The 26,461-nt window shown below is 39.1% G+C and overlaps 3 protein-coding genes across 5 annotated transcripts; 2 read left to right on the forward strand and 1 right to left on the reverse strand.

Annotated features, from left to right (window-relative positions):
* The first annotated feature begins 799 nt into the window (after positions 1-799).
* On the forward strand, positions 800-13,329 carry tmem63a (transmembrane protein 63A). Of its 3 annotated transcripts, none has more exons than XM_051408509.1 (23): positions 800-906; positions 3,248-3,432; positions 3,692-3,768; positions 3,932-4,010; positions 4,294-4,331; positions 4,511-4,653; positions 5,011-5,062; positions 5,174-5,282; positions 5,544-5,614; positions 5,755-5,835; positions 6,244-6,361; positions 6,603-6,736; positions 7,064-7,207; positions 8,229-8,382; positions 8,463-8,569; positions 8,653-8,739; positions 8,991-9,056; positions 9,452-9,614; positions 10,146-10,251; positions 10,451-10,618; positions 11,016-11,131; positions 11,223-11,279; positions 12,144-13,329. In XM_051408509.1, the coding sequence occupies exons 2-23, from the start codon at positions 3,265-3,267 to the stop codon at positions 12,276-12,278; spliced, it is 2,373 nt and encodes a 790-aa protein (XP_051264469.1). In that variant the 5' UTR covers positions 800-906; positions 3,248-3,264; the 3' UTR covers positions 12,279-13,329. The 3 variants fall into 3 exon arrangements, with proteins under 3 accessions (XP_051264469.1, XP_051264468.1, XP_051264470.1); XM_051408508.1 differs by lacking the exon at positions 800-906 and adding an exon at positions 979-1,147; XM_051408510.1 differs by lacking the exon at positions 800-906 and having other exon boundaries at positions 3,227-3,432.
* A 6,007-nt stretch (positions 13,330-19,336) lies between these two features.
* rsph9 (radial spoke head component 9) lies at positions 19,337-23,031 on the forward strand. Its single transcript, XM_051408511.1, has 5 exons — positions 19,337-19,896; positions 19,983-20,142; positions 20,525-20,654; positions 20,847-20,993; positions 22,736-23,031. Exons 1-5 carry the CDS (start codon positions 19,670-19,672, stop codon positions 22,894-22,896), a joined length of 825 nt encoding a protein of 274 aa, XP_051264471.1. The 5' UTR covers positions 19,337-19,669; the 3' UTR covers positions 22,897-23,031.
* A 54-nt stretch (positions 23,032-23,085) lies between these two features.
* mrps18a (mitochondrial ribosomal protein S18A) lies at positions 23,086-26,228 on the reverse strand. The gene is made up of 6 exons (XM_051408513.1): positions 26,057-26,228; positions 25,498-25,529; positions 24,390-24,494; positions 24,149-24,272; positions 23,692-23,764; positions 23,086-23,597 (listed from the first exon to the last, which is right to left on the reverse strand). The coding sequence occupies exons 1-6, from the start codon at positions 26,193-26,195 to the stop codon at positions 23,453-23,455; spliced, it is 618 nt and encodes a 205-aa protein (XP_051264473.1). The 5' UTR covers positions 26,196-26,228; the 3' UTR covers positions 23,086-23,452.
* Between the last annotated feature and the right edge of the window lie 233 nt (positions 26,229-26,461).

Here is a 26,461-nt window from a genome sequence, read left to right on the forward strand (position 1 = left end):
GACATATGCAACATGTTTTGTTTTTTTATTAATTGGTCATGTTGCTGTAGTTCAGTGATGTGAAGTCCTGTTCACTTTGTGAAAAGATCATTGTAGTGACAGTTTAGTGGGCCCATGCTTGACGGCAGCAGTATTATATAATACCAGCCTCTCATCAAACTTTACCTTGGCAAGAAGATAAAGGAAGGTATTAACCCGAGTAAAGGAGCCTGCTCTGCAACCAATTGTTTATGGATAGGTTCTGTGGAATAAACTACTTCCTTGTCTCTGTTGGCTAATTTCCCAACAAAACACAAGCAATCAAAACTACAATAGCATATTATTAGTCCAAACTGACATTTTACTGACAGCTGAATGAGTTTTAAATTTCCAAAACTGATGAATTGACTTGGAGCTAATCATTGAGTCAGTCACTTGAATCACGTTTTGTCTTTGTACCGCTCAATAAAATTATAACTAGAGATGTGTAGTGCACTAAAACCCTAGTGGTGGCATTTCCAAGTTTCAAATAAGAAGATTTTAAAACTGGCATTTAAAAAAAAAAAAAAAAAAAAAGACACCTGTTGTTTACTCTTTGTTTGTCATCTGTCCGGCTATGTTGTTGTTTACAGAAGTTCCTGACGGATAAATAAAGTTATTTCGATAAAGTAAACATATTTTCCAGTCGTAGTAGGTTATTAATGTTGTGCTTAAGTAAAATATACTTTACTACTTCTCCTCTCGGGTGTGTAACCAGAGGGAGGTCCCTGCCGCGTGTCACTACAGGATGTTTTGAAGCACGGGACGTTTAGTGTGCTGCAGCTTCTGCGCATACGCGGAACATAAAGGGGAAGAGACGCAGCGGAGACGGCGTATCTACATTATAAAGACGGTTCCTTATCGGTAGGATAACAGACGGAAACACAGGTAGGACAGGTTAATGCCGCATACCCACGGAGGTTAACTGGAAACGCGATACTTGTGCTATTTTGAGACATGTAAATTAAGTTATGTTAGCGGATGTTGACGTAGCCCGTTGGGAAACTTTTTCTTAACATTGCCTCATTAGCATTAGCAAACTTTTCGTATAACTTGTGTACAGTGTAGCTTTTTAATTAGCCCGTCCAAACACATAGACACAGTACGCTTTTGTTTACCTTAAAGCTCGGTGAGTCTATAAGTTATCTACTCTAACCAACACACAGTGGGCTCAGTCAGGAGAGTCAAAATATCAAACAGCTGTCAGGACAAGGAAGAGGGAGAAATGTCTGCAGTCAAACTGAACCTAAATTATCTGCTGCGTTGTTAGTTGTGTTATCTCGCCATCACATTTCACAGGAAGGGTCAACGACCATCTTATAAACTTTTAACTATATCACTTTATAACTGCGTCCGCGTGACTCTGGGTGCGTGCTCCATCTATTTTAGGGCGGTGGGGGCGCGAGGGCCTTGTTAATGACTTGTGAAGATTTGGGATTGGACATGGACTGCAGTACTGCAACCACACAGTCACTGACAGCCTCATCTGTGCTTCAGGACAGGTCATGGTTCAGCGTGACAGAATCAGCCTAAGACCGAGTTTAATCTTAGAAAAATTAAAGCCCACTGTTGTAATTATGATGCTACACATGTCTTTCTAAATAAAGTCAAATAATCAAGATGTTGTAACTCAAGTTCTGTATAATTCTCAGGGTTTCCATTTAATGTTGCTTTGAACTTATGCTTTAAAATTCAGATGTGGATATGAACTTTTTACATATCTACATAGTTACTTTTGTTCTACATACAAATACAGGTGGTCAGTTTATAAAATACTATGCATTTTCATAAAGTACTCAACAATATATAAAGTATACTAGCTTTAGTTCCAGAAGCTACAAAAAGCTGCTCACACAGCAATGCGGCTGTAAAATAGAGCTGCAACTAACAATAACTTTCAGTAGCGAATTTAACTGTGAAGCATTTTCTCGATTAATGGATTAGTTGTTTGGTCCATAAAATGTTGGTAATTACCTGAAAAGGACATGGTGACGTCCTCAGATGTCTTGTTTTTCCCCAACCAGGGCTTGAATTTAAGTTATTCCTCATTGTCCAACTGTCACTACGTCTCGCACTTTCAGCCGTCTGACTTAACAACCATTTAAGTTTCTTTTCATTTTACATAGCAACTGTAGTTTAATAACATCACATTGACTCTCTCTGGTCGTCCATGGAAGTTCCACTAGTCGTTTCCTACAATTATATCGGAGTAAAAAAATGAAATCACCCTAGGTGTTTTTCTACAATCAGTTTTCCTTATTCTTTTCTTTATTCTTCATTGGTTGAGTTACTGTTTCTTGTTTATTTCTAACTGTTTGATCAATAAATGCATCACTACAAACTGCAGTGCAAATCCAAACCTATTTCCTTGACTGGTATACAGCGATGGAAATTTACATAGACTTTGACCATTGTTATGTTTTTTTAGCCAAATAATCACAAACACACTACAGGGACATTGTATATTTGAAGTTAAAAAGTAAAATAAAATGAAAATCTACAAAGAGAGGGAGAAGATCAAATGAAGTATTTACGTATAAGCTATAGAAACATCCTGAGAAAGAGTGAGAGAGAAGGTCAAATGTGCTCCACAAGCTTTACCTACTGACTGCCTTCATACAATGCAAGAAGACAGGTAGAGACCCTGACGCTATTGGCACAAGATCTGTGGACTTTGTGTGTGTTAGCGCACACGTGATGTAGCGTAAAACTCTTAACACATGATTTAAATGATATACATACAGCTCTACTGTAATAATATTCCAAGGATATTATGATAAAATGACACCAGAGAGGGCCCATTCTGCTGCATAATGAGCCAAACATTCAAATCCCATTAACATACCATTACTTAAGATTTACTTGCTTGTTACAGAGTTTGTAGAAACTTTTATTTTGCTACTTTCATAAGATCTGAAACTGGAAGCAAGAGCTGGTAGGCTTTCAGTGCAACCAATGATGACACCACAAAAGAAAAGTTGTTTTAAAAAAATTTAGTCTGGTTCTCTATTTTTAAGGATTTTGTGCTGTTGGTTGGACAAAATGAGCAATTTGAAGACGTCACCTTGGGCTCTGAGAAACTGTGACCAACATTTTTCAATATTTTCAGACATTTTATTAACTGAACAATAAACTGACAGATTAATCAGTCATGAAAATAATTGTTACTTGCTGCTGTACTATTTTTCCCAGGACATTTCTCAAGATATACTGTAATCAATCTCTGCAGACAAACGGCTTCCAGTGATGTCTTCCCCGTGGTGGGAGCAGTGGCCCCTGCTGGACAGAAATGCCACCGATCGATCAGGCATAGACAACAGTAGCTGCATCAGCTCCAAACAGAGCACCGTACTCAAGGGAGTCCAATTTGGAGGAGTTCCAGTTGTGTTACTGCTTGATTTCTGTGTCTTTTTGGTATGTGTCTGTCCTCCTGCGTGTGTTGAAGACCCCAGTGATGTGTTTCTTTCTGTATTGTCCTTGTAGGCAAGAGACAGCCCCAAAGTCCTTTGTATTTTCTTTGTGTCACTTTAAAAATTGCACAAGAATGTCTTTACCATTATGCAACATTAAGCATTAACTAATAAATTGCATCTTTTTTTTTTTTTTAGGAACTTTACTCATGTCAAACAATGACGTGAAAGCTCACTGGTTATATTTCTCATGTCACCTACAGGTGTTGCTGATCCTCTTCACTATTATCAGGCGGAAGTTCTGGGACTATGGACGTCTGGCATTAGTTGCTGACGATGGGTTAGTTCATGATCTCACACGCTTCAAAGTTAATTATTACCATGATAGACAAGCACTACAAGTAACATGCATATACATAAATACTGACCAGAATAGTGAGATCTTCTCTTTTTCTTTTTTTGTGAATTTGATTTAGTCTTTGACATTGAACTTTATCCATTAGGTTAAGTGAGTCAACACAACGTCAGGTTGGACACAAGTCGTCAATTCTGGCCAGCGTGGATGACCCTGAGTATGAATTGGTATGTAAAAGAAAATCTTTGTCATCAGTTTCAGCTGTAAAATCAGTATTCATAAAGCATAAAAGAATAAGTAACGAGATAAGTGAGATAAATAATCACCTTATATGTATCACATCATTACCTACTGGCTTATCAGCACTGCTATTTTAAAACACACTTAAATGCACTTTAAAAAAACTGAGATGATTTTTATTTTGCTGACTTGACATGATATTGTATTAATGTGGTTTTAGTCTCAAGTCTTGTATGTTGGTGTAATCGGAATGTATCTCTTTCTATTTAGGGATTCTGCTCTTGGCTGCCTTACATCCTCAGAATGGAGTGAGTGTAGTTTGTTTGCTGGTCATTATCACGCTGTGTGTACAAGCCATGTGTTGATTCCTTCTAATCTGTGTGTGTGTGTGTGTGTGTGTGTGTGTGTGTGTGTGTGTGTGTGTGTGTGTGTGTGTGTGTGTGTGTGTGTGTGTGTGTGTGTGTGTGTGTGTGTGTGTGTGTTTTAGCAAGGAAAAAATAAAAGCCAGATGTGGCATGGATGCTGTTCACTACCTGTCCTTCCAGCGTCATCTGATCGCCCTGCTGATGGTCATTGTTGTCACCTCCCTCGCAATCATACTGCCTGTCAACCTGACTGGAGACCTGCAGGGTGGGTTGGTGTACAATAGTGATGACAACCGGTGTCCGTTAATAGCTAAAATTACAGTTTACATATTTTTAAGGCTGTTTTATGTGCAGATTATGAGTCAGGTGTGTATTTAGTGTGTGTATTATTATGGCTTCAAATGTGAATCAAGCAATCAAAACTCAGCAGCTGCACTGTCCACTTCACAATCAGTGACTGTTCACTAAAGTATGTTCTTTTTTTCATAGCTGATTTTGACCAATTGATCATTAAAACACATTTTTTAAATCTAGGGTTAGGTTGCTTGTATTCTGACTCTTCCTGTTCATGTTTTAGTTTTTTTCAAAAAAGTTTTCTTTTAATGCTGTTCATGTATTTTAGGTTACGACCCAGAGAATTTTGGAAGGACAACTATTGGGAATCTTCAAAAAGGGTAACTACAGCATACGATATATAAACAAAAGTTTGTACTGGAAACGACCAACAGTTTTGTGGTTTGGTCATGACAAAATGCATCTTGGTGTCTTATCAATTTTCCTTCTAGAAACAACCTGTTATGGCTACATACTGTGTTTGCAGTTCTGTACCTGTTCCTGACAGTTATTCTGCTGCAACGTCACACATCAAAAATCAAAGACCTGCGCAGAGACACAGTAAGTCTCTGACTACAAGAATACAAGATTCATTAAAGCTATGCGCATCTGCACTTGGTCTAAATGTCTCCTATAAATGTATACATTTGAATAGAGTCATTTTACTTGTGCATATTACTTGTTTTATTGTCTCTGTTTATTTTACGTTGGATTCCACCTGTCTCTGAGGAGCTGAGCACATAATGAAAGACTGTTTAATTATATGAAGTAGATGATGAATGTCACTCACCTATAATGATCATACTGTCTCTCTATTTGTAGACCAGAAACACTTTGTTTGTGTGTTCAGTACCTAAAGGTGCAACAGCAGAAGCTATAAAGACCCATTTCTCGTGAGTAGGCTCAAGTGACAATTTTTCTGTTCTTTGTTAGATTGAATTTTGTTGTAGAGTCTTGCTGTAGTGAACTTGCATGTCACTTTAAATGGTGGCCACTTTCTCCATTCCTCAATGTCAGTGCTGTTTTTGTATAGAGAGGCGTACCCTACCTGTAAAGTGTGTGCTGTGACCCTGGGCTATGACGTGGCTAAGCTCATGTACCTTGATAAGGAAAGGTAAGTAGTCAGAAATGACCCTAAATAAGAATCATGTGATCTGTGAAAATGGCCACAAAGTCATGACCGATAGAGCCTTATTGTGCACAGTTCATTGTAAATAATAAGGTTTCTTTTTGGTGCGTGCTACTAATTAATATTTTTTATTTTATCAGTATCTAGCTTCATTTTGCATTGTGAAATTATTGTGTGCAGAAATAATAGTCACCTCACACAGCAGCTGTAGTGAGCGTTTTAGCATCCTATGGCTCATTATTGAGTTTTATGGCCCACAAATTTAAGCATCAACATGTGATGCATATTCCAGGCCTAGATATGTGTATTTAAAATGTTTAGGGATATTTAGCTGTATTTTTACTAAGTCAAATCAACTTGTATGTGCGTTTTTGTTTGTTTTCTTCACCCCAGGGTGAGAGCTGGAAAAAACCTGCGCTATTATGAACGTGTCTTAGACAACACAGGGATACGTGAGCTGATTAACCCACGTTTGTGTGGTCACCTCTGCTGCTGCACCAGCTCTGGGAAGGTGAGATGGACCAGATGATAAGTCAGGTTTTGTGCAGGGGTTCTGGATGCTTTCAGTTTTTATTTCACAATTTAGGTTAAGAAACGTAAGCAAATAGTGCATATACCTATTATTATAATTATAATTATAATTTTTATTATTATTATTATTATTATTACTGCAAACTCTAAATATTGTGATAAAATGAAAAGGGTTGTTTCAGTTTTATTATAGCATTTAATCTTTGTGTGTCTTTCTCCAGGTTGATGCTATTGAATACTACAGTACTAAAGAAAAAGACCTGCTGGAAGAAGTGAGGAAGCAGTCAGAAGTGGTGCCAGAGCGCCCCCTGGGGATTGCCTTCGTCACCTTGCAGACCGAGGCTATGGCCAAGCAGTGAGTGCCAATTTAAAGGTGTTTTTCTGTCAGTACCTGTGTCTGTATTTACGGGAGAAGGAAATACCAGGAATGATTGGTTGGAATATAGTATGTGCCAATGTTTTCTACCACGAGTAGCTGTCTGGCAGCGGTGTTATATCAGCTGACTTGGCTTGCTTCTCTGTTTTTTTTTTTTGTTTGTTTTTTTTTGTCTCTTGCCTGATCAGGACGGTGATCTCTGGATTTTATTGTCCCCACATATATTTTTACCGGAAGCAGGCCTTTGGGCAGCCGTTATTGTTGAAAGCTGGCTAATATGTAACAGCTGTCATTTACTCACTTCAGCATTCTGAAAGACTTCAATGCACTCGAGTGTGGGGACAGAAGCTGCTGCTGTGGGAGGCTGCCCCAACCTTCATCCAACTGTCAACCTCTGAAAGTGAACCAATGGAGGGTCAGCTTTGCACCCCATCCCAAAAATGTGTATTGGTAAGGTCTGAAACACCAACCCTTCACCCACTAATTGCTCCATGCAGATCATATGACTTGGTATTTATAATACTGGTGCCAATATGGCTGGGCAATAATTCAATATTATCATTACTTTATTTTTAGTGGAATAATATGATCTTATTCTTTGACAAAAGTCTGATGGCCAAATGAATGACTCCAATTAAGTTTTTATTTTTTTATACGTTGTAATGTTTGTTTTGTAATGCAACAGTGGAACATAGTTAATTATATTGAAATAGTTAAATAGACCAGTTCAAAAATGTTGTATGTGATCTTGCAATGTGGCAAAGCAAGATCAGACTCTACACTGTTACCAGTATCGAGTCCGGTTGTCATTAAGGAGAGCAGCACAGCAACACTAGCAGGCTGAAGTGGAAAAAACACTATAGAGTTCAGTACCAAAAAGATTGGATTATGACGAGCTTCATTTTAACTGGTATTGAGCCATTAAAGTATACCCGGATCTGATTTAATACTGATCCCTAGGATGGATTAGGGATACCCCTTTACAGAAATGCAACATGGCTTTCCAAATATAAACTGTGTGCAAAATAAGAGAACAACTTCAACTTTCATTGTATGAATACTGAAAAGAGTGCTAAAGCTAATCGCTAGCTAAGCGCTAGCTTTGGTTAATGTGTTTGTGTTAATATTAAAATCATTCAGCTTTAAATTGTTTGCTTGTTAGCCACGGTTAGCAACCAACCAGTCTAGCGTGTAGTAGTAGTTGTTGTTATACGTCATCTAGCGCGCGCCGGTAAACGTCCCATGCTGCGTTCATGCAGGCTCGGAAATGCTGAAGCCTACAGAACAAACCGGTTATAAAAACCCGATACCGATAATTCCCGATATTAAATTTTTTAGTGAATATCGTCTGATAACATCGGAGGGCTGGACATCCCTACCCGACACTGTTGTGTTTTCTCTGCTTTGAACTGCCTGGTTGTGTGTAACTGCTCTGTTGCCTCTGTTATTTATTTTTCCCCCATTCCCACAGGCAAAGTCTCTCAGTGCAGGGTTTCTCCTGGTTCATGCGCTACATGACCATCAACTTCTTCCTTTTTTTCCTGCTCACCTTCCTCACAACTCCCACCATCATTATCAACACCATTGACAAGTTCAACGTGACTAAGCCCATCTACTATCTCAATGTGAGACTCACGCGTGCAGACATTCATACTTGTCACAATTGTGCTTTTCCAAGCTAAGTTTGTTTTGTTTTTCACCCTAGAGCCCTATAATCAGTCAGTTCTTCCCCACTCTCCTGCTGTGGACCTTCTCTGCGCTGCTGCCCACCATAGTCTACTATTCTACTCTAGGAGAAGCACACTGGAGCAGGTATTACACACACAATGGTACTGTAGTGATTGGTTTCTGAGGAAGAAGGAAAATGTTTTGATCCGGTGCCATGTATGTCCCAGGTCCAGTGAGCAGCTGAGCATGATGCGTAAGCTGTACTTCTTCCTGCTCTTCATGGTGCTCATCCTGCCCTCGCTAGGACTCACCAGGTAATTTGCATTACCATCAGTTTGAATAGGCAAAAGATTGCCCAGCATCTAGGCTAATTGTTTATTTATAGTAATAATTTAGTTGTAGTTTACTCTATCAATCAGTAACAGTAACATATGGGGAACATACACACTTCAAAATTGAGGAGAATGTGACTTGCAGTTGACATGTAATATTTTAGAATATAAAGAAGTGGCTGAAAGGGACCCCTCCCAGGCTAATGGATTCACTTCTGTTTTTCTCTGTTAAGTCTCGCAGTGCTTTTCCGCTGGCTGTTTGATAAGGAGTTTCTCTCAGGCGCGAAACTGAGGTTTGAGTAAGTATTTCCTCTTATTGCTTCTCGGTTTTTAAAATTCTAATCAAAAATGTACTATCAATTTAAATGAAGGATTTTCAGACTATTTTATAGTCCTCTCACATTGATGATATGTATAAAAAGAGATGATATTTCAGTTTAGTGACACAGGTTCAGCTGTAGTCAAACATCTCTTTTGTTTCAATGTTTAACCCACTATTGCTGCAGTCACCAAAGACTGCATTGTTTTGTAATCTAGTTCCATATTTCACTTTTTAAAGGTTAGTTGTAATTTTTATTAAAATGTTCTTAATAAAAACTGTTTAAGTTTAAAGTGTTTGTAAAATTGTCTTTGGTTGGAATTTATAGTCCTCTTTTCTTTTATCTTTCTGTTTTCCTTTCCTTCCTTACACCAGGTGTGTGTTCTTACCTGACCAAGGGGCATTTTTTGTCAACTATGTGATCACAGCGGCCCTGGTGGGCTCTGGGATGGAGTTGCTACGGTTGCCAGGGTTACTGCTTTACACCATTCGCATGGTGTTTGCTCGCTCAGCTGCTGAAAGGAAATATGTCAAACAGGTTTGTGATGTCGTTGTCCATTAAAGGAATGCTACACCTAAAATCCATTACTATATTTTGTTTCACTATCTCATAAAGCCTGGAACAGAGAACTAATCTTTGATCCTTGATGAAGTTTGATGAACCAGCTGTGACTTGTGGAAGATTTAAAAAATATTTAGTGAGTTTTTGAGAAATGTCTTGATACTGTGCTACTGTTTTTAAGGGTCCTTAGTCAAATTCATAAATGGTGACCACTTTCAGAATATCTTGTGTTGGTTGCTTGGTGTTCCAGCCTATGCAGAATATGTAAACAAGTGTAAATGTGCCTATAAACAGATGTACAATGTGTGATAGAAATATGTATATATAATCTATAAGTGCTCTGGCCAAACAGTGATTCATGTATTTTCTCATGTGCTGTCTTTTCTTGTATATTCTAACTGAAAAGTTAGAGAAGAAGAAGAGAATATTTTGTTTGTGGTTTGCTTTATTCTCAGCCTCACCTCAATATTTACAAGTCAACTACTGTGTTTTGACTTTTGCTTACAGAACCAGGCCTATGAGTTTGAATATGGAGCTATGTATGGCTGGACCCTTTGTGTGTTCACTGTCATTATGGCTTACAGCATCACATGTCCTATCATTGTGCCTTTTGGTGAGTAGTACACTGTACACAAGCGTGCACTCAACACATTCATCATATCATCAGTGGATCTATTTCTCTTGATTGATCGATCGGTCAACCTTTGCCAGTCGGTGTCCTATACACACTTATTTCCAGGCACTTCAGTGGTAGGTTTTTTAAAGTGTGTGTGTATGTCTCTCTCTCACTCTCACTCTCACTCTCTCTCTAGGTCTCCTGTACATGATGCTGAAGCATCTGGTGGACAAACACAACCTCTACTTTGCTTATCTGCCAACTCACTTAGACAGCCGGGTCCACCTGGAAGCTGTCAATCAAGCTCTGGCTGCGCCCATCATCTGCCTAATATGGCTTTACTTCTTTTCTGTCCTCAGAACAGGTTAGAACCAAGTATTAACTATACCTGGAAAGAGTAAACATCAGTAAAGTGACCTGAGATTCACTGATGGCAATTAAATACTATGTCTTAACCATAGCTAATGATGTTATAAATCTGTAAGTACAGACACCATTTCTGAATGTTGTTGTTTTTTTCTTCATATCAACACTATAACAATAGATATACAGTTTCTAAACTGAGCTTGTGCCTTAAATTAATTAATAAGTATTAATGTGTCAAGTTAAACTTCCTAAGAGTTGAAAAGGCTCAGACAACATGTTTCTCTCAATGTTCAAAGTTCCCAAAACTCCCACCACTTACTATATAATTACATGTCGCCACATAATAAATAAAATATATGCCGCTATTTAAACTAAATGTGTATGTGGTGTTTCAGGTTTCTGGGCTCCCACATCTCTATTCACACTGGTCGTCCTGTGTATCACCGTCTTCATCTGCATCAGCTACGCCTGCTTTGGCCATTTCAAGTACCTCAGTCCGCACAACTATGAGGTGAACATTGTGTGCTTGTGTGTGTGCGTGCGTGTGTGACTTCTTTGCCACCTTCACACTGAGCCCTCATATTGTTGGTGTTGTTTTGCAGGTGAAAAAGGAGGAGGATGAGGAAGATGCTGAAGAGGAAGTGGAAGAAAACAACATGGTATTATATTTGTTCCATAACAAAATCCACAGGACAAATAAAGATCAGAACAAATTATACCATTATGCCAGCACAACAGATTACCCAATAAGTTAGTTAAACTCAAACTGTTTGAAGAAACCGATTGCATGAAGTGATTTAAGTTTATTAACTCAAACAATTTAAGCATAAAAAAAGTCATTCATACTGCTGTAATTAAGTTACTACTTGTTTTTTATGTGACTAAAATCAAATCTTTATTCTTTAAGAATTGACGCATACTTGGGCATATGAGGATTTATGAACTGAAATAGAAACCATTTTTAAAAAATCCTAAACTATAAAGTTACAGTTTTGTGATAATCTTACATTGAATGGAATAAACTTGAATTATATCACCAGTACTTAAATACTGCACAAGTTCAAGTGAACTAAGACAACTGCGTCATTACTACAATAATTCATTTTTAGTTGAGTTTACTTTATGAGATTGAGTGACTACACATGTTTTGGAGGATTAAGTTATGTTAACTTCCTTTTCTTAACATATGCTGCTAGGTTTTACAGTGATACCAGGTCGTCAGAATGTTTTCATCCCTGTTTTCTGAACAATAACAAAGAGTTGATTGTTGTTCATAATGAGCTGTTCTTACAGTGGACTTTGGTCTTTTTCACAGGCCAAGTTCATTTTGGAAGTGTGTTTGATCACCTCATAAATTTTCCAGAGCGTTATCTTTCCCTAATCCTCAACATTCAACATGCAGTATTGCATCACACACATCAGGGAGGATTAAAGGATTAACTAAACTAAATATTAAGAAACACCCTTAAGAGCCCTTTTGTTTGCTTTCATTACTCGTCTCTTTTTTTATTATGTCATTACAGGTCTACCTCCCCAGAGTGCTTAATCCCAAATCACCTGCAAGCGCCTCACAGGGGCCCAAATATCAGCAGTCTTACGGCTCTACAGAGGACAGCAAGGCCCACAACCCAGTGGAGGGAAGCATGTCAGATAGCTGAATCAGTGTATTGCAACAGAGTCAAAACTTTGGAGACGACTCCTGATTGTGAACCTGCTTCTTTCACAATGATTTTAGCATTGAAGCCAGGGTTTGAATTCACCTCCATCCTACTTGCTCAATCAGACACAGTCTGTCCCACTGAGAGGAAATATCCAGATGGTACAAGAGACGATGGTGCAATGGATTCCAAAGACTAGAACTAGTCCAACTTCCTAACCTTCTGCTTTTGGAAAGGAATGAGTTAAATGCACAAATGAGGACAGTGTGTTGAATTTGGATCATTATTTGCACTTGATCAGCACAGCACACACATCCATGAGAAATCTGCCTATTCTTCTATTATCAGTCATATCCGTCATAAAGCAGTGTTACTTGTTGTATTTTTATGTATGAGGCCTCTCTGTTAAGGACCAATTCACCAAGTAATGTGTCGCCAAAGCCTGCCATTTCAAACAAGCCATAATTTTTGTCAAAAAAGAATGAATTCATTTCTTGCACATGCCAAAGGTAATTACTGTATGAAGGGTATTACCAGAACAAGATAATCAAGCCAGCACCACTGATGCCAAAGAGGTGGACAAGCACAGCTTGCTGTTTTTTTTTGTCCAGATTTCTTCACAGTGCCTTTGTTTGATGCCAGAGGACACCACATGCCAAGGGAATAATTTATTGTCTAATGTTAATATTGCAATGTTTGTATCAAGAGAGGCCTGCCATGTGTTTACTAACTTACTAGGGTGAATGTTTTTACTTTTGTAATTTGAGAAGAGAACAATCATTTATATCAGTGCAGCAACCATCATTTTTGTTTTATTAAATAGGTCAAGGTTTATTTTTGTTTTATTTACAATGAAGTTACAGTTTTTCTTTCTCTTTTTTTAAATTTGCTTTTTAACAAGGAACTAAAACCTAAAAGCAGACTTGTATCTGTTCAGTGGTGGGTAATAGGAGTGTTGAAGTTAAATGCCTCAACTTTGTAGATGGTTTGTATATGTCAATATTTTAAACTCTTACATGCAGCTTTAAAACATAAACCACAGGAAAAACGATGCAGTTCTGAGCGTGTCTCGTCATTGGGGGGCACTGTCGAGCTGCAGTGGGGTAGCTTAACCTCTTAAATATTCATACAGCAGTGACAAAGGACAAATGCACAGTGTTGCATTGAGGATTTCTAACTTATTCTGACACTGGAGCCACTTTACTGGGTGACAATACCAGAAGCTCCACCTCCTCACCTGATCTTTCCCTATTGTCTCCCTTTCTGTTCCCTTTCTTTTTGCTTCCTCTTTTCGTGCCCTTTTCCCCTTTCTCACCACGGTACCTGCCACAGCTGAGTAAGACCTCTATTGTCATTTGAGTGCTTTTAGTGTGCTCTTTAGATTAGCACAGTTGTTAAATATGGGTAATGAAGTGCTAAGCTAACAACATATCTAGGTTATTAGCCATGGTGAAAAGAGGGGTTTGGACTGTTGGACGAGCATCAGTGTACCCTTATGGAGCCTCACAATAGTTTTTGAAATGAGCAACACAACTCAGGAAAAAGCAACTACTGAAGTAGTTCTTAATAGCTTAGCAGCAAATGAGTACTTCCTGGCTAAAGCACCTGACACTTTTCTCTTAGGCCTTATAGATGTGCACATTTTCACTTTCAGGCCTCACACGCAGACAAAGACTTTGAAAAACACTTGTAAGATCGGAGTGTACAAAGGTTATTGACTGTGCTTTAACCCTAATGTTGGACAAAGATTTAGTATTACAAAACAATCTCTCTTGTTTAGTCTTTCTCAAGTATTAATCCATTGTGTTTGTGTGTGATTAAGCAATAAAGACACTGTTCTCAGTGCTGAATGATCTGACCAGTACGCTTAAAAAAGTAATAAAACACATAATATAGGCTGGTTTTTGATGAAAATCTAATAACCACACAAACATACGCTGCAGGACTCCCATGCAAAGACGCTTGGAGGCAGATTCAGCAGACGTACGCTACCTCATCCAAGTCACATGAGAAAGCTGTGCAGGGTCAGGATGCGGGGGCACTAATAACTTGCAGATATTCTCATGTGGTGCCTGCCAGAGGATGAGCTGGGAAAGAGATGTTTCATATTAGACACCTGATATACTGTCTTTGGGCTATGTGTCTGAAATGTGTGTTTAATGCACTTGCTGCTTGAGAGGACTGTCTCCTGCAAGCTCGGCGGTGCAGGAGTAATGGGCATGTTAAAGCTGCAGGAGCCTGGGAAGCAGCTCTGTCTATCAGCCAGAACTACAATGTAGAACTTTCCACACACACTAAACTTTGACCCGAAGTTAAACAGACCACAACTTCACTGGCTCAATTTCGGCCCACACGGTTCTGGGCTTCTAGTAATGGGTGTGTGAAAGTCTGATCTGAAGTTTGATCCAATAACATGCAAACTGGGAGCGGTTTCTGGCATCTGATGTTCAAACAACTCATTCAGATCTTCACACAGATATATATTTGTGATGTTTAGTGCCGCGTATAGGTACAATGCTCAACATCTGAAGGCTGAGTTATCCTGACCTTCAGTCCCTCACATAGGATGAAATCCAAAAACACTGGACCTACATTTCCCATAAATCATTTAATCTGTTCCAAGATTTGCCGGCTTTCGGATGACATCATCAGGGTTAATGTCTTCGACAAAAATCAGATAATGAATAATTTTTTGCAGGCACATAACATACAAACATTTTTCCCCTTCAGTATCCCTAGTAGAGTATCCCTTCAATTTGTGTGGTCTGGTTAAAATATAAATGTCCTTGAAAGAGAAGCTCTTTTTAAACCAAAGTAGCTATTAATTAATTATTCATTTATCATTGAAAAATATGCTGAATTGTGTGCTTGCCTCTACAGAAATTTTTAATTTTTGCATGTTCAGCTGGCCTGTTTTGCACCAAAAGTAGCTCTCAAGGTTATGTTAGCATTTAATTTGAATTTATGTATATATTTGTCTATTTTTATAAACTAAACTGAAGAGGAGAAAGTGTTGATACTAAATAGATTTAAAAAATACAGAAGTAAAGGAGGAGAGTAACAAGAAAATGGAATAAGCTTTGGAATTTGAGGAGAACGGATAAAACCTATTGATGATAATAATTATTGGTTTGGAGCAGATTGTTGGCACCTCGGCTCATATGAAGCAGTGATTTAGCCTGTAAGATATTAGTAGCTTAGACAACACACCCCTCCACGGGACAAAATATTTATCCAGCGTTAATCCAAAACCTCTGTGACTGTGTTTAGGTGTGCAACCCACTGAACTCAGTGCCCTCTGTGGATTCTTGGTATTGTTGTCGTCTGTGCTTTTGTATATCACAGACACTATTATTTAGTCACTTTTAGTCACTCCCTCTCAGTATTCACTTCATTCTGCTCTCCCAGGCTACTGAACTTAAGAAAGAACCACTGTGTGTGTGTGTGTGTGTGTGTGTGTGTGTGTGTGTGTGTGTGTGTGTGTGTGTGTGTGTGTGTGTGTGTGTGTGTGTGTGGGTGGGTGTTTATATATGTGTGTATCAAACAAGAATTAAACCCATTTAAGGTTCTGAGGTTTTGAGGTCAGGTTTCCTTCATGTCACCACCAAGATCGATGGATGTGACCTCTGACTGCTCCAATTTGTATATAAACATGGCCCTGGCCAATCACGGCATCGCGTGGGATGGTGCCAACCAATGAAAGCATCTGGCAGCATCGTGCTCTGTGGCACTCCCATCTTTTGTCCGTCAGGATTAGTGCCGTGGCAACGCTGGTCGCCTGGGAGGTGAGTTTCCCAGAGCAGCGGGACCAGGACAGAAACAGACTGCTTCATTCCAAGTATAACTTCCTTCCCGGCCAATTGGGAAACAGAAGTGGAGTGGTGTGTCTGTGTGTCACACTGTGGCCTCCAACTCCAAAACTTCCACCTACACTGCCAACTCTAATGAGGTGCCATCCTGAGCCACAAGCTCAAAGTGTGTTTGTCTGTGCGAGTGAGTGGGTGGGTTGGTGAGGGGCTGTCCTTATGTGCTCTCTTCTGTGTGGGGTACTCTGTAGAAAAGTCACCCCACTCTCCCTCTTTTTTCTGTTGGTGGACTACATTAGCCAGAAGGGCGGAGGGCCAGACAGCTGAAATCACCGCTGCTGATGAAGCATGTGACTCCAGACCGAGGCCCTTTTGTTTGGACAATTACAGCCAACACACAGAGCCCTGGAAATGCAGTGTGTCATGGGAATAGGCAAGCATGGGAATGACTGGACATTAGGACTTATTAAAACCTGGTTTTGTTATTTCAGATTGTTGTTCTTGAGAGAACCTGCCCACAAAGAGTTCTTAAAGTTACAACCCATAAAATTTTCATGAAATCAAACCCAATCTTTGATACTATTTATGGTCGGTGTTTTCCCTGTAATAGCTATTCAATGTGTTTACATTCTTTAATTACCTCTTTAGTTTGCATTGTTAGAGTTCCCATGCTGGTGTTTGAATTGCCTTCACGCCCTCAGGGAATTAACAAGGAACTACAAGTAAACCACATGTCCTACTTGCTGCTGCTTCACATTAAATTGACTAGTTAAATGCAGCAGCAGTAGGAAATGTAGTATTTGCATTAGCAGTAACTTGATACAGCTCAGATACACTGTTAGGTGGGTGAACAGTAAACAGACAGGCTAATATCAATGAGATCAAATTAAAAACAGTAAGAGCTGGAGTACATACATGCCTCATTTCATGTAAAAACACCTGTGCATGTGAGGGCAATCTGAATGGCAGACCCTGCCACAAACTATTTTATAAAGAGCCTATTACAAATACAACAGCAGAAACAAAAACAACCATATAAAGTATAAATGTATCTAAATTAAGTTCTTAATGGAGAAAGCCTCACATACTTGGATTTTTTCAAAGACTGTCAAGCAAGGTGACCAAAAATAGGATCCCCAAGCCCAATAAACAGTGTCGACTGTCAAAAATCATTTGTTGGACAGAACCCAAACATATTTTTCTAAGTGTAACTTAAGCCAACTTCACACTGTTTATAAGGGCTAAGACTGCTGGATCTGATCCAGGATAAACCAAACAACTGATGTCCGTTTAGTGTTAAACAGGATTTTGCTCCTTACGCTGCCCAGAGCAGCCAGTGATTTCAGCACTACTCAGTCTGCCTGTACATACAGTATAGATCACTGCATGTACTAAGTTCAGGAAGTTACATCACCAGCAAATGGTAATGAAAAACAATAAAGAACTGAAATGACAACGGAGAAAGGTTTCAGCAGTTCGAGTACAGTAAAGTGTCTCAATAAAATGCAGGTTTTTGGCGCTAGGAGAGGACCTTTGGAATTGACTTTCTGGAGCAGATGGCAGATGAAAACTTGGACCAGAAATCAGTAAAATCTGTAAATGAAAGGTTTCCACTGAATGTGAAAGAGGAAAATCAATGAAATATTGGGAACTTATGAACAAAGATTTGAGCTGAAAGAAAATCTCACCAGTAGAAGAGAGAGAAAGCAATAGAGGAATTCCACTATCAATATAAAAGAACTCTTTGCTACGCCACCCTTGGAAAGCAAACAGAATCGACTGCAAAATACAGATAAAACAACAAACTGCAAATATTCAACACAATGACAAAATCACACAGCACACACCTATCCCCTGCTTCCACCTCTCACATTGTAGTTAATGTTTTAACTTTTTCAGTTGCAGCCAAATCACCTCTGTAGCCTCAAGCCTAAAACAGACACACACACACACACACACACTGCCTCTCTAAATCCTATTTATGAAATTTCCATAAGCCCAAAAGGAAGCCAGTCTGCTGTATGTTGTGAGTCCATGTCACAAGCTGGTAAATTACCATGAATAATGGCCATGGGAGGACTTGTACGTCCATGATATCCCATCTCTAATTACAGGTATTTGTTTGTTACCAACCCAAGTGAACACCAACTCTCTCTCATGCTGTTTCTAGTCCCTAATACGGAGAAAAACCCACTACGCTATGATTACAGTGATAAGATGATATCCTAGCACTCCTATTCCCATGGCCCATGCAGTCATGTTAAAGGGATCTAAGCATGCATCCTGCCAGCTGTGCTAAAGGGCTTAACCAATTCTGTCTTTCAGAAACAGCCAGACAAAAAACTGACAGATTTTCTGTAAGAAAGCAAGATCATTCCTCAAACTACATCAGATACTCTAGTAATCATGTACGATACGTATGAGGGCAGGAAAATATGTCTATCTTTGCTCCTCTTTCTCTGACACTGTTATGTACAGTAGATGATAATCTCCTTCTGTGAGCTCTACTGTATATGGTAAAGTGCTCAATGTGTATTGTCAAAGAATGCTAAAGAAACTGAATTAGGGAAGAGCAAAACAGATATGAATCCATATCATACTGTCGCATCACTGTTTGCACACTATTGTTCTACAGTTGACAATGCAATGCAATACAACAAAGCAAAATAACAGTGAGTGCACTAATGGATTTTTTTTCTTACAATTTGACAAATCTAAATTAAGAGACAAGTAACATAGTTTAGTGTCAGTGTTTCATGACTATATGGCCCACAGACCAGACCTTTTTCATAGCAGACATTTACCTTACAGTATGTTTGCATTCCATGTAGGTGCTTTTGTGAATGAACTGCTATGTATCCTCACTGTCCTGGCTTACTGGGACACTTAAATGGAATAAAGCCATCATTAATGCTGCCCCTGCTGTTGCTGAGAGGCTGCTTTAAGTTTCTGATATTAGTAAGTGTTAGGTCAGTAGTAGACACAGGCAATATCAAGATACTGTGGGGGGGGTTTTTTCGTTTTTTTTTTTTTGGTTTAACTGAATATCTAAGTGAAATGAATAATGTGTGTGGCCTGCCTGAGCACCAGCAGTTTAGGGTGTATACGCTACACTCAGTCTGTGGGGTGAGAGCTTTGATTATTCTCTCTCCTAGCGACAAATTAGACCAAATACAGACATATTGATATTCATGTCGTCTGATTTATTGGGACAGCTTCCTGCTTGCACGCACACCCTTGAAAAAGATAGGGCTTGACGTCAGACCATCAGACCAGACGCGCGCGTGGTCTGGTTCGTGTAAACAGCACAAGCAAACACACCCAGGATGAGACGTTTTGTTTTGTTTCTGTTTTGACCGTGATATTTAGTGGCGGCACGATACACTCGAAAGAAAGAAGGAAAGAAAGAAAGAAAGAAAGAAAACAGGTTGCTATGACAACGAGCGCAACAAGGTTTGTTGTCATTAGCAACCAAACTAGCGTTCGGGACCTGAAGGGTTTGGTTAGCCTAGCTAGCGAGTAATAGTTTAAAACACCAAGTAACGTTAAGGTAACTAATATTTATTCATATTTATTACATAAAAAATGGACTCAGACTCGTTATACTACTCTTTGGAACTGGTTGCCGGTAGCGGATACACTTTAAACGTTGAGCAAAGAACCGCTCTGCAGACTTCCTTGGTGATCCTGAAGAAAAACTACAAGTTCCGTCGAGTCTTGTTTTGGGGCAAAATATTGGGATTAAAGGAGGATTACTTTATCGCCCAGGGGAGAGGAGAGGATGAGATGCAGGATAGAAAGAATCTCTATAGGTAAGACAGCCTCAGTTGTGATTCTGTGTCATTGTAGCTACTTAATGTCTACTTTAAGTGTATATTCCTGCCTGTGTTATCTTCAGCTTCAACTGCATGGACTGGCTCCTGCTCCCCCCTGCCACAGACACTATGATCGAGGAAGTGTCCAAAGCAGCAAAGGGTCGCTTCATAGGAGACCCATCATATGTGTATGAGCATTTTGAGATCCACAGGCAAGGAGAGATGGATGAGGAGGAGGTAGTGGTACGTATGATCAATCCTGTGTAGGATGCCAGATGAAACTCAAGAACAAGTGTTATTGTATTCAGCTGTACTGCATCAGAGGAAGAGTTTAATTATCTTGTAGGTAGTTTATAAATATATGTATACATTCAGTTACTATTATCCAAAAATATTCTAGTAAAGCATTACGAGAGAGACTATGCCCTTCTTTTGCCAACATATATTTAGACTAACAATATCTCAGATATCTCTGCAACAAACAAGAAGAATTAGTGCAAAAGAGAATTGCGGCTAAAATGTCAAAGGTGAAGTTTTGCAGTGATTTATTGTTTCTGGCTGATCCCAACAACATCTGTACAGTCACGAAATTCTAGCTTAGTGATGGTGGTGTTCTTGGTTTTAGACCAAAGTCAACGAGGAGAGCAGGCTAGCAGTAACAATTCATCAGATCGATGAGCAAGTGTCTGTGGTACCACGTGGCGCCTTCATCAAGAGTCCACATGGCCATGTCAACATCAACCGCAGCTTTGGTGGTAAATATATATGACTCTGACACATGTTGTGTACCTGTGTCTCACTGTGGGACCTTATTTTATATATAAAGTCATATTTACTTTAATTTTACAGATATGATACATATACGTCATCATTTTACCGTATAACTGCATTATCATTGCTACAATTCAGTTTTAATTACAAGCCAGTGAATGTACAATGTTCCTCAGGTCTGTCTCACTCAGAAGCGGGGAAGCTTGACAACTTCCTTCACTTCAGAGAACCAAAGAATCTGAAGAAGAAATCCATCCTGGAAATGGGCGATTTGAACCCAGCTATCGACTTCCTGGATGTACTGAGTGATGATATTCCTAAAGGTGAAACCAGTTCAATCTACCATACACTTCGTTTTCAACCAGTTATTTCATCTCATGCAAACAAATATATCTTGTTGAATTTCTGTGTTGAAGTACATGAACACGTCTTCAGCTAGCCCTTTTATATCTTATGAGCAATGAACAGTAAGAGGTTTTGTTAAGAAAACTACAACAAATCAAAGCAGTGTAGAAAAAGCTCATCCTGTGATTTGGAGCCTTTACAACACCAGCGGTACAACATTAAGTTTTTCCCCATCTAGTGTGTTTCAACTGCCATGCTACATTACAACTAAATTACGTGATTTTAGCACAAATCATTATAGTGATTCAGCTGACTGAAGGTCAAGAGGTATTTCTTCCAAGTGGGAACAACTGAATCATTCCCAAAGAAAAATGATTACAGGAACTCTGTCAACCTGCTGCCCACCTAAAATAGGGTTTCCTGTTAATATGTTATAAGAATTTCCCTTAACTTTGCCCACTATTGAACCAAATAAATCAGTGAGGTTTTGCATACAGTGGTCAATAACTAGGCAACTACTGTTGGATTAGAAATATCTGTCTACTGTAAGTCTGGCCTGAAGGAGGAAAATTAGAGAGAACTAACACCATTTCCCAATAGTGGTTAGATTAAAAAAAAACAGGAAAGAAACAGTATTGGGCTGCTGAAGAGTATTAAATATGTTAGAAAAATCCCATCAAACAAACAATAAGCAAACCTAATATTGTAAAAAGAATAATGTGAATTTAGTCGTGTTTAGTTGTGTCTAGCAAGTTTTGGAGTTGGTTGCTCAGCTGGATGATAGTGAGTGCAGATAAAGTGAGACTCTGAATGGTAAGTGTATGTGTGAAAGAGAGAGGAAAAAAAAAAATGTTTAGCCCCCATAACCAAACACGCAACAGATGTCTGATTTAAGAGGGCTTCCACATGTGTAAATGTTTGTGTGTGTTCTTTGAGTTGATACGGATGTCTGCAGTGTCGTCGCTGCAGCAGACATTACACAGCTGTCTCAATGCCACACTCACTGTAGCCGTCCTAAGAGCATTGTCCACAAGATTGCATGCGTTTGCTGAATAAAAAAAGTTAACTTTTTTTTTTTTTTAATGCGACTCTGGGGGAAATGCAGTATGATGTATAGCAGCCAAAAGACAGGTGCTTTCCTCTGAGACCCTAAGGTGGGCTGCTCCTCTTTTCCACAACAGTCCTGCAAACTGTTTCCACCTCCTGATTTATGGCCTAAGGTTTCTCCTCCTGCAGCAGCACAGTTATGACCTGTACACCACATGTTGCATGTTAGATACTGAACTTGTAGTTTTTTTTAACCTTTAATTGAATCATACCTTTTCCAGAAAAGTTCAAAGATAAAAATGTGGCGCAACAACCATCTAATTTATCAGAATCATCTCCCTTTTATGTAAAATAAATCAATCAAAGGGCTGGTATGTTTACAGAGTAGCAGTTCCAGTTCTTGTTCTTAATCCCCTGGGTCTTGGGTTCATGGTCACACCCACACATTCTCAACATATTGAGAAACAGGTTAGACTGAAGATATGTAAAGCATAAAGGGTTGATTTATTGTATCCCTTGTCTGCCTCTAGCATGTGAATAGTATAATCTTCTTGGACTGATAATAAAGATTAAGCATAGCCTCTCTTTCAATTTGGCTCAACAGAACATGACGTGGCAGCCTCTTGTATTTATCATCAATTGTTTACAAAAAGTCTTCTTTGTTTGTGTGTAGGATCATGGAGTCTTCAGTTTGAATGTGCTAGCAAAGTGTGCGTGCTTCGCAGCCTGCTGTGGCTCGGCCTGACCTCCTACCATGTGCCGATGACGCCACAGCACGGATACATCTATATCGGTGATGGGACCAAGAATTTGGACCTTCCCTTCATGCTATAAAAAGATACATCGTACACCCAATTTCAAGCTAGAAATCCCCTTTGTGTATCAACCCTCAAAATGTATCAAAGCCAACATATTGCTGGAGTTTTTGTTTGTCTTAGCTGAAAAGAAATAAACTGAAGAGGTACAGTTGTTCTCTTTGTTCCATTTAGTTCTCGTGCACAAAAGCTATTCCTATACAGTAAACACGTGTTGAGAGCATTTTATTTGCACATCTGTTGCCTTATGTATACAAAGTCAACATACCACCTACTTTGCAACTGCAGCATTAACCCAGTTGATACTCACATTAAGTTGTCAAGAGAGTTCACTTCAAGGGCTTTTTCAAAACCAACAGAGACAGAATGGATGGTTCTGGGTGGGGCTGAGCATGATTCATTAAAAGCGTGACGCAGCTTAATAAACAAAAGGTAGTATAAATACAGATGGATGAAGCTTTTAGGCCTTTTCCCATGGCAGTATGAAGTCAATGCACTTGGAACTGTGCCCTTGCATAAAAGGGCCCACCCACTCTCGTCCAGTTGTTGTACCGATTAGTCAGGCTTTCTGTCCTTCAGTGTTTTAAGCAAAGGGGCTTGACACCATAACGCACATTGTCCTTGAGTGCTGGGTGGCCGACAGCCATGTGTTTCTTACACCACTTCAATCCAGTTTTATAGATGGGTTTCACCGAGTCAATGGACCAACGGGTCAGGTATCTGTACAATAAACAGCAGATGTGATCAAATTATTGCTAGCTTCAGTTTCTGACAACTGATAGGTAATAGTGGGAAACACACATGTATACATTACCTTTTAAGCTGTGCTTTGGGCTTCTTTGGGACATGGCCCTCTGGAAGTTTGGGTCTGTGGTCAGGCAGCAGACCTTGAGCACAGAGGAAAGACAAATGTCATGTTTATGTACTTAATTTGAATGTCAATTAATAAACTGAAAGAAACAAAAATATGATAACTGATTCAGCATTAAGTCACAATATTATGGTCTGCAATAAATTCATATGTAATTTTGAGATTTTTTTTGGTCACTTGGTACAACTTCTCACCATATTGACAATGTCAATACCTACATTTGTTTATGCCTTCATTTGCTTATCTACTACACTGAACTGTATTTGAAATTTGTGGAATCATTTTAGATTTGTAACTTAAGGTACCCAGTGTCAAACAGATAATAAAGGGCGAGGGTAATTGGAGTTTGGAGTGGATGAAGATGTAAATACACAGACATGGGGCAGGCAGTAACACTGACCTGCTCTATGGGCCATCTGCACACAGATGGCGATCTTATTATGCTCCTCTGGACAGAGACCAGTGATTCTCTTGGGTAACATCCCTCCATCTGACCTGATGAACTGACTGAGCAACAAGACATCCTAGCCCGGTATAAAAAAAAAAGAAAAAAAGAAATAAAACAAGGCACACTTTTACATCTAATACACTTTCCATAACGTGAGATAATAAGGTGATTAGATGCCTGTGGATGTATTTACCGTGTAATTGTATTTATGCTGCAGGTTCCATCTGTAGATAGGACACTTGGCTGCAGGGTTTGGAGGCTGTGGTCCTTCTGGAACGTCCAATATTTGACCCTCAATCTGACAGACAATTAACATGAGTACAGTTAGTATGATAATAAGATATGGTTGACTGAATATTTACATATGAAATGGGTTTTTTTTTTAACATGCGTCCATCTCTCCCACTATCCAATCCAACTGTTGGTTGTAGAGGTGCCAGTGTAGGTCAAAGGAGTTTCCCTTTGTTGCATCTCCACACCTGACAGAGCCTCTCCTTGGAAAACTGGGTGAAATTTATCCTTCAATGCATGTGTTGCTCTCGTGGTTGCAATTATCTAATCTGGCCCTAAGTTGACACAAAATGTCGATGCTGTGTAAAACTGCTCTGCTGAAAAAATTACAGTTAAGATACAAAGTGCAGACAGTGCAAAATTAAAAAATAAAAAATGGGGATGTTATTGGAGTTTATACCTGCTACTCCTATCCTTTATGACAGAACATTTTTCCTTTAGAGGACCAGTGTGTAGGATTCAGTGGCATCTAGCAGTAAAGTTGTAGATAGCAACCATCTGAATATAGCTCAGCTTTCCGAGCGTGTAAGAGAACCTACGCTGGTATATTTTCAGATGATTATACACTAACAAAAACATACCTATGAATATTATATTCGATTTCTTTCAATAGATCATCCAAAATGTTACACACTGGACCTTTAATAGTTACATTCATACCTACTCTAATCATCTATCCCAACACCAACAGCATATATATCACTGTTTAATTTAACGTACTGCACAGAATACCTCATTACTGCTATTACATAAAGAGTGTCTATAACAAGTGAGCAGTTTCCTCTATTGGGCTTTTAATTTGGTTCTTTAGGAACTACAAGACAAAGCAATCAGGAATTGCATTAAATGCATTAAATATGTGTATTTCTGCTTACCACTAGAATAAGATTCATTAAAATGTCTAAATGATTGATATTAATATTATTTAATGTTGGTGGTTTTAATAACAGCTGTCATGATGCAAATAAAATATCATCATCAGCTTCACATCCCAGCCTGACTTTACTTACCGTTGTTGTTTTACCTTCTGTCTTCTCCACCACTGTAAAACAGACATTATCTGATGTTAGGACTTAATCATGAACATAAATTAACATTTTTCATTACTGCCTTCCTACTATTGGAAGTATATTTTAGGTGATCATGATCCTGACTGATACAATCATTAGTCACACAATTAATATGCCAGCCAGTAAAAAACCAGCCAGCAACAACAATTGTTTATATTATTGAGTTACTGAGTGTTTATTATGAAATCAAACATCACATATGTGCCAAAGTGTATTGTAACTTAAAAACATAACATGAAAGCTATGAAGAGGAAGGGACTGCCTCAATGGACACATGACTTCTGATAAACACTGACATTTACCGAAATCACTGTTTTATTTTATAGCTGTTGTTGTTGTTGCTCTTGCACTGCAGTATATTCTTCACAGTGTATGTTGTTCACCTCTCTGTATGACTCTAAAGACGATCACTGTTTCTGTTTCTGTACGTTAGCATGCTAGCTAGCGTAGCTCTTCTCCCATCGCCGAGCTAACGTCAACATTTGCGGACAAGTCTCACCTATGCGGATCCCTCGGCTCTGAATGGTTGTTGCCGGTAGCTGGGGGACATTTATCCACTGTTGAACCCTCACGTTGGTACCTAATTTTAAGCCTGCAAACGAGGTCCACACAGACCTCAACATGCTACGGGCTGCCATGTTTAATTCTTGACCTTCGTCTCTTCCTGTTTGGTAATCTCGCGAGAATTTAAACAGCGACGTCCTCGGTGAAGACAGCGTATTGCACCGCTGCAGTCTATGGTGAAGACCAACAAAAGACAATCTCCAACAGAAAGTAGGTTACACAAGTAAACAAATCAACGTAAATCGCCCCTGTGTGCGTGTATTGCTTTTGTTTTTCTTTAGTGAACTGCTTTGATAAAAATGGTTGCACGGCCAAGAGGAAATTCCTTTTCAAGTCCAGA

Source organism: Dicentrarchus labrax, unplaced genomic scaffold, assembly GCF_905237075.1.
Source record: "Dicentrarchus labrax unplaced genomic scaffold, dlabrax2021, whole genome shotgun sequence".
Lineage (NCBI taxonomy): Eukaryota > Metazoa > Chordata > Actinopteri > Moronidae > Dicentrarchus > Dicentrarchus labrax.

Excerpts from the sequence above, each read along its gene's own strand:
- tmem63a (XM_051408509.1), top strand. The coding sequence starts at position 3,265 with ATGTCTTCCCCGTGGTGGGAGCAGTGGCCCCTGCTGGACAGAAATGCC. Across the intron at positions 8,383-8,462 it reads AGCCCATCTACTATCTCAAT|AGCCCTATAATCAGTCAGTT; the intron begins GTGAGACTCACG and ends TTTTCACCCTAG. Across the intron at positions 9,057-9,451 it reads GGCGCGAAACTGAGGTTTGA|GTGTGTGTTCTTACCTGACC; the intron begins GTAAGTATTTCC and ends TCCTTACACCAG.
- rsph9 (XM_051408511.1), top strand. The coding sequence starts at position 19,670 with ATGGACTCAGACTCGTTATACTACTCTTTGGAACTGGTTGCCGGTAGC. Across the intron at positions 19,897-19,982 it reads GATAGAAAGAATCTCTATAG|CTTCAACTGCATGGACTGGC; the intron begins GTAAGACAGCCT and ends TGTTATCTTCAG. Across the intron at positions 20,655-20,846 it reads CATCAACCGCAGCTTTGGTG|GTCTGTCTCACTCAGAAGCG; the intron begins GTAAATATATAT and ends AATGTTCCTCAG.
- mrps18a (XM_051408513.1), bottom strand. The coding sequence starts at position 26,195 with ATGGCAGCCCGTAGCATGTTGAGGTCTGTGTGGACCTCGTTTGCAGGC. Across the intron at positions 24,273-24,389 it reads AGCATAAATACAATTACACG|GATGTCTTGTTGCTCAGTCA; the intron begins GTAAATACATCC and ends ATACCGGGCTAG. Across the intron at positions 23,765-24,148 it reads GCAGATGGCCCATAGAGCAG|GTCTGCTGCCTGACCACAGA; the intron begins GTCAGTGTTACT and ends TCTGTGCTCAAG.